Source organism: Ruditapes philippinarum, unplaced genomic scaffold, assembly GCF_026571515.1.
Source record: "Ruditapes philippinarum isolate M1 unplaced genomic scaffold, ASM2657151v2 ctg14025_1_1_1_1, whole genome shotgun sequence".
Lineage (NCBI taxonomy): Eukaryota > Metazoa > Mollusca > Bivalvia > Venerida > Veneridae > Ruditapes > Ruditapes philippinarum.
In genome coordinates, this window is record NW_026853390.1 from 7,462 (window position 1) to 19,018 (window position 11,557).

General features: G+C 32.4%; 1 protein-coding gene across 2 annotated transcripts; it reads right to left on the bottom strand.

Moving 5' to 3' along the window:
• Positions 1 to 791: 791 nt before the first annotated feature.
• On the bottom strand, positions 792 to 11,357 carry LOC132736739 (uncharacterized). Of its 2 annotated transcripts, XM_060723940.1 has the most exons (5): positions 10,930 to 11,357; positions 3,025 to 3,114; positions 2,320 to 2,400; positions 1,846 to 1,912; positions 792 to 1,345 (listed from the first exon to the last, which is right to left on the bottom strand). In XM_060723940.1, the coding sequence occupies exons 1-5, from the start codon at positions 11,265 to 11,267 to the stop codon at positions 1,328 to 1,330; spliced, it is 594 nt and encodes a 197-aa protein (XP_060579923.1). In that variant the 5' UTR covers positions 11,268 to 11,357; the 3' UTR covers positions 792 to 1,327. The 2 variants fall into 2 exon arrangements, with proteins under 2 accessions (XP_060579923.1, XP_060579922.1); XM_060723939.1 differs by having other exon boundaries at positions 792 to 1,912.
• Positions 11,358 to 11,557: the final 200 nt, after the last annotated feature.

Below are 11,557 nucleotides of genomic sequence, written 5' to 3' on the forward strand. Positions count from 1 at the left end.
ATACACATGTAGGTGTGAACTAATTTCGTGTTCATTAAAATTATTCTGTTAATAGACATATAACAATCTTATTTACTTATTATTTTAATGAATTGATAAAACAACAATCCCAGAAGCATTTAAGATAATAACAATCATTGGAAAAAAATAAATGCATATAAATTGTAAATTTGTGTATGACAACTCAACCCCCTAAACAAAACATAATAGACTCAACCAAAACAAGCGCCTGCTTCTTCACCTAACTACATTGTATGTAGTTGCATGACCATGATTAGCAATTTAGCAAACCAAATCTAAGAGATAAACCTATTGTAAAAATAATACTATGACCACAGCAGATTTCGTACAGAAAAGAAATATTATAAACATCCTACTGTAAAAACACAACAACAAAGTACTCGTTTTGCTGCAATTCATTTATAGGATTGGTGACCTCATGCGATTTGTTTAAGGTAAAATTGGGTCACCATTATCGGCCGTGCCCATGATTTTAAATTTTTTGTCTTGCAATATTTTGATAAACAAAAACTACCATAGCCCAAGCAAGTATTTGCCAATTCCCACAGTACATTACTTTCTCTTTCACTTTTTACGTTATGACACCAGCATATTTTTCTAAATGAAAATATGCAGTAACAATATGTCACAAAGCACATCGATAAAGTAAAGAGTTTCATTGAAAAAATATGTACAGTTGAAATTGGCAATTATTTGCTTTGTACATGGTGTATGATTATTTTTTTAATATAGAAAATTTAAGCAAACAATTAGAAAAAACATTTAAGGTCGTGGGCACAGCCTTTAGCGGTGATGTTACCTTAAACAAATCCCACGTGATCACCTACATTGAATTGTAAAAAGTAAACGATTTTATGTTATTAAAACATACACGAAAATGAATAAAATAACAGAGAAAATCTTGAAAAAGTAAATCATTTCTATACAGTATATTCTTTTCCTCCAATTTTACGTTTTGACTTTTAAACGTTTCTTTATAACTAAACTGATCAAAGCTAAAAATCGTTAAACCATTAAGTGGTATCAAATATCCTGTAAGGTGATATATAAGAACGCACTCCTATCGTTGATACCGATTTATTGGAAAGAAATGATTTATTAAAGTTTCTGTATAAAAAAGCATTTCTAGTTTTAAGAAAACTGCCAAAATGAATGTATATCTTTGGAATTGTATATGCGTCAGATAAACTTATTCATCAGAGATGAAATATATAAAATAACTCAAACTTTCGATTTCGTGTATACTGTATATTCCCTATAACTTTCATGAAATCCACGACTTGTTCCTAGTCCTTTCTTTAGGCTTCTAATTTCCTTCTGTCAACTGTAAAGGATATGAAATTATGTTTATAGCGTACAATGGAAAAAATCTTTACATACAATTAAGATTCATCTTTGTCATTTGTTTGCCTTTAATTTAAAATGGAGTATTTTTTTCAAAATGAAACATTTATATCCGTGGCTTCTTATATATCTTTCAACGAACACTTACTCTGATATTATTGTTGTTTGCAAAACATTAGCGAACCTATTTGTTTTGTTGGTTTTACCCCGCACGAACACAATTTAGCTCAGATCATAACAATAAAGATGTGTTTGTTAACATCGAGTGTTACAAACTCAAAGTAACACCAGGGTCCACAACCACTCAACCTGCTGGTGCTTAGAGATGTATAGACTCTAGTAATTCGAAATCACTTAGTCACATTATTTAAACCGTGTTTTTCTAATCGCATCTCCATGATTTCTTGAAGTTCATTTGCTTCGTATAAATCAAACAAATGTCTTACAATGAGCATGAATGTGAAAAAATACATAACTTGCCTGAAGCTTGAAGCTCATCTTCTTTGATTCTATATTTGTTCTTTGAAGACGCTTTTCTAATTCCTTTCTGAAATGTAACCAAATATCTGTAAGGAAATATATGTTTTCAAAAATGTGTCCATAGGTAGCGGACGCACCACATTTCACTGTTTTGTCACCCTAAGTTCATGTTGATAATCTAATGACGTGACAAGTTTGGCAGAACTGCCGCTTTTTACATTCTTACATAAGGATTTTGTATATTTTTGTCATGTCTACTCACTTCCAAGATAAGGCAAAACGTTTTAAGAAAGGGTTTACTAAAATCATAAAGCGTTGTTTATGTACAGTGTTTTACATTTGTATTACGATTTGGTAATCTATTCCATACGTGTATGTTTTTTCTTCATCAACCTTCTTTTATTGTTTTCAATGATCAAATCATACTTCATATAGATCTAATACATTACCTGTGATAAATGCTGTAATACTAACATGTATTTCTTCAAGTCCATAACTTCTTTCTGTAATTCCCTGTGTTTATTTGCGATGTCAGTCGATTCTGTACATTTGTCACTGAAAAATAAGTTTGATTTTTAGTATAATCGTTAAAATTTATTTTTTATCAGTAGACTGTCCTTTTCTACTTTTAAACTTGTCTTTGTTATATTACATTTTATAGCATTTAAATCATTTTTAATTTTAATGATTCCTAACAATAATATAGTCGTTTCTTTAGTTCATTAGATTTTTACAAAGCAACACATTCCGACAGTGGACTTATATATTCACTGAAGTAAAACATATTAAGAAACTATATTTCTACATAAATGCTCTGCAATGCATATATCAAATAGAAGGGAAACATTACATCGTTTTGTTTTGCAATCACATGACATGTATTTATTTCAACCTGTATTTATTTAAATATTTATAACATGCGAAAATATAAGAACCGCGTCATGACAAAACCAACATAATGGGTTTGCGACCAGCATGGATCCAGACCAGCCTGCGCATCCGCGCAGTCTGATCAGGATCCATACTGTTCGATATCAGCGTCTCTACTTGTTATTAGGTTTGTAAGCAAACAGTATGGAACCTGTTCAGACTGTGCGGATGCGCAGTCTGGTCTGGATCCATGCTGGTCGCAAACCCATTATGTTGGTTTTGTCGTGACGCGGCTCATTATAGTCTTACGTCAGCGTATAATTATCTACAAAGTTATCCATGTCTTTTTCTAAAGTACTAGTACACAGGTGCCCCTTGAGTTTACCGTCGTCATTTCTTCTGAAAGATTATACGATAATGATGAATTTCTCAATTCATGATATTTTGAAATTCAATGCCGACTATATTATACAAAACAAGATAAAACCAAATATTTACATTTTGTAAAGATAATTTGCTATAATTTAATATAAGCAATAAGAACGAACCTTTTGTTAATGAGCTGTTATAGTTTAAGGTCATATCGTTTCAAACGAGACGATTTCTCTTAGATCAGTTTTTAGCTCGATTATTTTTTTGAAAAAAGTAGAGGTATTGCTATCGTCGCGGCAGCGTTGCCGTTGCCGTTCCCGTCCGCAAACCTGTACATGGTTCATAACTTTTTTATTTCTTGGTGTATTGTCTTCAAACATGGCCACAACAACCCTTGGGACAAGACGTTTAAGTAGACCACACTTACCTTGACCTTCATCCATAAATGACCTTGACCTTCAAGGTTAAAAGTCCAAATTTTGCTTGTTATTGGCTGTAACTTTGTTATTTTTGAATGGACTGTCTTCAAACTTGTACATAATAATCTTCAAGGATATCCCTTAAAATAGCCAGAAAGACCTTGACCTTCACTCATAAATAACCTTGGCTTTGAAGGTCAAATTATTGAAATTTTCATTTTTTTTTTACTATTATTGGCTGTAGCTTTGTTATTTTTGAATGGTTTGTCTTCAAACTTGAACATAATAATGTTCAAGGATAACCCTTAAAAATAACCAGACAGACCTTGACCTTCACTCATTAATGACCTGGACTTTGAAGTTCAAATTATTGAAATTTTCATTGTTTTGGCTGTAACTGGCTGTAACTTTGCTATTAAGGGATCAACTTCATATTATAGCAGAACATACTTAACTACCTTGTTGTGGGCTCTTTAATGACATTGACCTTGAAGGTTAAATTACTGAATTTTCTCAGATTTGTGCATTTAATTACCATATATATTTAATGGTGTGTGTGTGTGTGTCTGTCTGTGTGTCTGTCTGTATATTTATATATATCATCATCAACAACAACAACACGTGTCACCACCACCACGTGACACCACATGACTCCACCATATGACACCACCACGTGACACCACCACGTGACTTCACCACGTGACTCCACTACAAGACTCCACCATGTGACTCCACCACGTGACTCCACCATGTGATTACCACGTGATTCTTCCACGTGACTCCACCACGTGACTTCACCACATGACCACACCACGTGATTCTACCACATGAGTCCACCACGTGATTTAACCACGTGACTCCACCATGTGACTCTACCACGTGACTCTACCACGTGACTTCACCATATGACTCTACCACGTGACAGCACCACGTGACTCTACCACATGACACCACCACGTGACACCATTTGTCAACCACATGACACCACCAAGGATCACCACGTGACTCCACCACGTGTATCTATTTATAGAATTTTCTATTAATAGAATTGCGTGTTTCTATTTAAAATATATAGACGAAACTAATTGATTTTGTTCAAACATTTCTTTGTTTGCTTTTAGAGAAAGTAAAAAAGTCGAGCGTTGCCCCCGCCCGGTGGTGGCTCTTGTTAAATGTTAAAATGGCTAAAATTATTTAGATGTATGCAAAACTTTATTTCAAAATACATGTATTATAACATAGATAATTTTAGTAGGTACAAAATATTCCTCAACTTAATCCTGAATGAAAAGCAATGATATCATACTATTTTACAAATAAAATACAATATGCATGTAAAACCCGTTCAGCCGCCAAGCATTATTGTTGTGCTTGTGGTATTTTAGTTCTTTCTATTCAGCATATTTCTTGTTGGGTGGTTCCAGAATTCCTGAATTGAATACTAATCACCCTTAGGATATGTGGCCTGCTTTTAAAATTTGTCTTTTGACGTGATATGCAGGCTTCACAACCTCAGATCCCCTTTCAAATTCCATTTTATTTAGTTCTCGTTTAGGGCACACGCATTTTTTTTACTTGGGGACCATATGTCGCTTTTCATGGAATGGCACTAAAGTGTCACATTGAGGGTTCCATGATAACCGCCATATGAACACATCTGCATATGTTTCAAAATTCTAAATTTTACCCGTTCATGCTTAAGCCGGTGCTAGGGGGCGTGGACGGTAGTTTGCACTTGACAGTACCGTCCACGAACAGGCTCAATCAAACCGAGCCTCCAACATTTTCAATTTTACCGTTAGGGATTTTTATATTTCTATTTTAGAGCTAACAATATGTCGGGAAAAATTATATATGTAAAAGAACATTTACATGCACCAACTTTAGAATATTTGATCTATTTACTTTTAACATAAATTGTGGTATTGAACAAGTGGAAACAATATACATGTTATATATACATGTATGAAAAAAAGTAATTATCATGACATTGTTTTACCTAAAGTTTTGCTAGACTAGTGTTATCTTGAGAATCTATCATGTATCACCTTGGTACACTTTAAAGATATCTAGTCCATCTTAGGGAATTATGTTTTGTTTAACGATGATTATGAAAGAAATCAATACTTAACTAGCAAGTAACTTAGGAATTTATTTTATTAAATGAAAATAAGTTACAGGCGCATATCTTAAAAGTAAGTATATGATTTCGAAACCACTCTTGATATAGATAATTTTATATGAACGTTTTAATGTAAACATGTACTTAATTTAGATAACTGCAAATCGGCTCTTACTCAACAGTAATTAGTGTAGTCGCTTTTTTCATGAAGAAACCAGTGCTGATAGTGTAAATTGTGATTGGCATATTTTAATTAGCCAGGTCAAGTTTTTTTTAAAAGGCTTATAACACTGTAGCAATGTGAGGATACATTCAAATTTATTACATAGATAATGCACGTGGAGCTCAGCTCGCAGAGACAAATGAGTACACAGTAACTTTTTGATATTCTTTTAACTCTTAGAAATATGTCAATTATTAATTGCTGACTGTTTATATTTTCTAGAAAAAGTAAGCAAAACATAATTTTGTTTTATATGACAGGAATGAATTACATTAACAATCCTAGGTATTGTTGAAAACTCGTTGTTTTACATGCCAGATAAATTAATTGGGCCCTTATCCTTGTTTGTACGTGTCTGCTGGGGAAAAACAATGTTATGCTTAATTAAAGAGGTGACACTTTCTATATTTTTATCTGATATCGAGTTGTAAGAGCCGATTTGCGGTTATATGGGTAAGAGTTCGATAAGACTCCCTACGGTTGTCTTAATACAAACTCTTACCCATATTTATTATATTGTTTGAACTAAAGTGGAATTCTATAGGATAATTGTGAATTGTGGCGTTTAAAAAGCTTCCTTACAGCGCTCTTTCTCAATTCTGCATTGCACTGTTTTATATAAATGTAATAAGATATATCGATGGCTGAACGCAACACTGGTCTAACTTGATATTTACAAAATTTCGAGGAGGCTATAAAAACTTCAATTTTTCTATAAATTGGACATTTTTGTTATTATTTTTAGATTTTTATATCTATAAAAGTTAAAATTTTAGGTAAAAGGAGTTTCATAAATTAATATTGTTAAATAAAAAAGATATTTGAAAAGATATGAGTTAGATCAGTTTTCCATGTATAAATCACCAAATTTCAAAGACAAATTTTCAGCAAAACTGGTCTAACTTGACTTAGCCCTATGTTGCATTTACAAAAAGGGTCAAAAAGGCCAAAAGAATAATCAATAAGTGCTATGTTTGAAAAAAATAGGATGAAATAATAGAAAAAAGCTGTAACTATAACCATATTTTAGTATGTTTTTAAAAGAAAACAACTTTTCTAAGGAAACCGACAGTTTAATTTATACAAAATTGACAACTATTTGCATAACATACTAGAAATCAGACAATCTTAAAAGTCATTTGTTTTATCACATAAATATTCAAAAAAAATTATTATAAAGTTTCAGTGTGGAATGAATGTTTTGTAGACAAGATTTTTTTTAAAAGCATTATTCAATGTAACATTAAAATTGAAGCACATACTCATAACTGAAACATAGATGCATCATTTAAAACTCGCAATTCTAAAACCACAGGCAATTTAATTCAAAATCAACCTAATTTTTGTCTATTGGATCTTCATTTATATTTTCAAGTTTATTTATATAGTCAGAACTTCAAGAAAAATGTTAACTTTAGGAACATTTTGCATAAACTAAGGTTATCTCTCCAAGTTGCCAAAGAAAAAAAACTTTTGCCTCTCTTGTAATTAAACTTGGGCATGGCACTTGTATATATAGCTTTGGGTCCACCTTCCTTTCTCATCATCCGTTTATACTCAATTTTTTGTCAGATTTTTAAACATAATTTTTTTTCCATATTCATATTACAGTAATTCATTACATTTCTCTTTTATCTATCATCATTCTTACTTTTTTATCAAATATTTTCCCCATTTAATAACCATCTTCAATATTACATAAACCATCATTTTAACCATTCTCTACTTGTCAGTACTCATCACCAGCATAATGATATCAAAAACCCCAATTTCACCTTCGAAATGATTAACAGCATTTTTATCACCATCACGGCTCTTATATAAACAGCATTGTCTCCACTAGCCCTTATTAACCAACATTACTATTCTGAATACTCATCTCAAAAAACCACTATCTTTCTCACCATCTATATTAGCAGCATTGCCACCATATTAGACCTCATTACATCAGTATTGTCATCAATCACACTTTTATCACCAGCATTGTCATCCTCAGCATATTCCCCTCTAACTATAATTATATCACCAATTTTGTCCCAACTACCCTTATGATACCAACATTGTCCTCACTATTAACTATCATATCACCAGTAATGTCCCCACTAACCCTTATAATACCAGCATTGCCCCAACTTACTATAATATCACCAGCATTGTCCCCTCAAACTATAATATCACTAACATTGTCCACACTTAAACACTCATATTACCAGCATTGTCTCAGACACACACTATGATATCACCAGCATTGTCCCATTTACTATGATATCACCAGCATTGTCCAAACTAACCCTCATACCGCCAGCATTGTCCCCTATTACTATGATATCACCAGCATTGTCCCAACTAACCCTCATATCACCAGCATTGTCCCCATTTACCTATGATATCACTCCCAACTTACCCTAATATCACCAGCATTTTCCCCAATTACTATGATATCACCAGCATTGTCCCAACTAACCCTCATATCACCAGCATTGTCCCCATTTACTATGATATCACTCCAAAAACTTACCCTAATATCACCAGCATTGTCCCCATTTACTATGATATCACCAGCATTGTCCCCATTTACTATGATATCACCAGCATTGTCCCAATTTACTATGATACCACCAGCATTGTCCCATTTACTATGATATCACCAGCATTGTCCCCATTTACTATGATATCACCAGCATTGTCCGAACTAACCCTCATATCACCAGCATTATCCCAAATTACTATGATATCACCAGCATTGTCCCCATTTACTATGAAATCAACAGCATTATCCCCATTTACTATGATATCACCAGCATTGTCCCCATTTACATTGAAGTCCAAACAAACCTCATATCACCAGCATAACATTTCTTTTCTTTTCTTGTTTGGTTTTATGTCACACTTACATAGTAGAGGTCACATGGCAATACTCTAGCTTTCCCAGTAGAGGAAGACCTCAAGTACCCAAGTTCTGCTGCTTCATTTTTGTAACATCCGAGGTTAGCTTATAAGGAATTTACTAAGCCTATACGGAATTTACACTGGCTGCCGGTACAGACAAGAATATCTAACTTGAGGGTAATTTTTATGGCGGTAAAGAGACTCTGCAGAGTTTCCGCTACACAGTTACCCAAGAGCTAGATATTCCTGTCTGTGACAACAGCTTGTGTTTGATTTTTTTATCGCATATTACATATTAGTGATATTTCGTAAAGAAATGACGATAACTAATAGTTTCATTTAGTACTTTTCTCTTATAGTAGCGTATGACTTTACAACTTTATTGTTATGGCACAATGATGTCATGTTTAGAAAGCAATTCATTCATAAAAGGCGCTTGGGATGACTTCATTTAAAAACATTGACTTGTCTTACATGGGGGGTGTAAGACAGGTTTTTCTAGCACCGGTGTATTTTAAAACAGAAGATAATCCTATCTAATGTGCAAGAAAAAATCTTTTTCAGTGACATTATTCTAAGGACCTCAATTGTGTTGGTGCGCTGTAAAACCAACCAAACCAAAAGTTTTATTAAGATGATTACAAGCCTTGTACATACAGATACTTAAAAAGACTTCACTGAGGTCCAAAAGCATAAAAACTTAAGATTTGAATTTCTGAAATGAATCAACTTGGGTCACATAAACAAAAGATACACAAGAGATATAAAGAAATTATACTTAACCTGAAATTGAAAATTCCATCCTGGTTCTATTAGAATCTAATTTGAGTTTAAAGCTAATATAAGAATGCTTTTCAATTTTCGGTCATTTTTACAGTTCACATAATTGCTCTGGAAAAAATTTAGCAAATAATCTGAAAGTTTTAACACCATAAGTTATTGTCCAGACTGTCATCAAATTGTACATAAATCTCAAATATATATACATGTATTTTAAGTCCTATGATGCCAAAATTGGAGTCCCTTTAAGAAATTTTTAAAGGGTGGGAGATCTGGTTTCATCAGTATTAATAGATCACTATGATTAAAAACAACAACAAAAAAAAAACAAATTGTCTTGTAAATAATTTTCATCAACAGTGAATTATATGATTTAAATATTATAATAAAAAAAACTTTTTGAAAAGATTAATTAACACTTTTTTATATTTTCAATCTTATATGACTATGTAGAGATAATATAGCAATTTTTAAACTTATAAATGTTCCTTGAAAACAAAATAGAATTAATTAAGAGCTTGGATTTACAATTCTGCAATTTTGGCAACAAAAATGGGTAAAATGTAGAAATAAGTGTTTATGAATATGCCAGACCTAACTTAATATCTGCAAATATAACAATACTAAAATTTATTGTATTGAAATTTAACAGCAACACTGTGCTAACTAGAGTTAGTACAGTGTTATCATCCAATAAGTAAATTTTGATGAATGCAACACAGTTCTAACTTGAGTTAGCTCTCTGTTGCATTTAAGTTATAATCACATTTGAGATAGAGTAAAATGCCAAGTGGTAAATAAAACCCATAAAATTTCACAAATATTTCTAATATTTTATTTACTGATTTATTTCATGCAAATACACTAAAAAATGCAAAAAAGTCATTTTTGAAAAAAAATCAAGTTAGACCAGTGTTGCGTTCAGCCATCGATATATCGATGTACAAATGTTTGAAAAATACATTATAATTATAAAGTATAAAAAACACAATCCTAAAGAACGTGAAACTAGAAAGAAAAACAATCCCTTAATAGAGTCCAAAACATAATTGAAATTGTTGCAGGCTCGGTTTAATAAAGCCTGTTTATGGACATTATTGAAAAGTGCAAGCTACTGTTCAGCAACATAACAAAAAATGACATGATGATCGATCTTTAAAACGACAAATTTTAAAATGCGACAGGCTGGTTTGATTGAGCCTGTAAAGAGACTGAACTGCACAGCGCTACTTACACTCCACGACACCTAGCCATAACACTGTTAATGCTTGGCCATATTACTTATCAAATATATCTATAATCTAAAATATACAGCAAGTTGGACTTGCAACTATATTAATTAATTTTCGAATACATTTAGATCCACTTCAAACAAAATAATAGCATGCTTTAACTAAACGTTTACTCACAGGCTTTTGGCTTTTGCTTCAGCAACTTTCAATGACCTTACGTATGTATGCTCTGTAAACTTGTTATGGTAATGTAAACATTTTTCACACATGAAACGTCCAAGAAGACCACATTGCTTGCAAAAATGTGTTGCAAATGAAATCATTCTTTGAGGATTACCATAACAAATAGCACACACATCTTGAACAGTGTTATCACGATCCCCTGTAAATGTAGACGCTGCGAATGATTCAAAATCATCACTTCCACTAGCAACGCTTAAAAACTCGTTAGTAATTTCCGTCCCTCTTACACTTAATTCCGATTCTGATTTTAAATCGGTGCATTTACCAGTCATTCTGACTGAAGACAAGTCACTGGTTGTTCAGTTTCCATTGTCTTTCATGGATTTCGCATACTTTTATCGGATAAAGAGGTTACTTCCAACTCTGACAGTTTAAAGTTTCTTTAAGTAATAATTCCTGAAAATTGGTTATATCTTGATAAATGTTTTCATTATATCATATGACATGTTTATAATCTATCATTCATAAAACAATTACCCTTTTTTACTGCATTTGTTGTCGTAAAATGATTAGAAAAGAACGCAATATATTTCAAGAATCCAGAGAATACTTTTCTAAAATT

Coding starts and splice junctions, on each gene's coding strand:
- LOC132736739 (XM_060723939.1), bottom strand. CDS start 11,267: ATGACTGGTAAATGCACCGATTTAAAATCAGAATCGGAATTAAGTGTA. Junction 3,115..10,929: donor GAAGCAAAAGCCAAAAGCCT/GTGAGTAAACGT, acceptor ATAATCTTTCAG/AAGAAATGACGACGGTAAAC. Junction 1,913..2,319: donor ATGGACTTGAAGAAATACAT/GTTAGTATTACA, acceptor GTTACATTTCAG/AAAGGAATTAGAAAAGCGTC.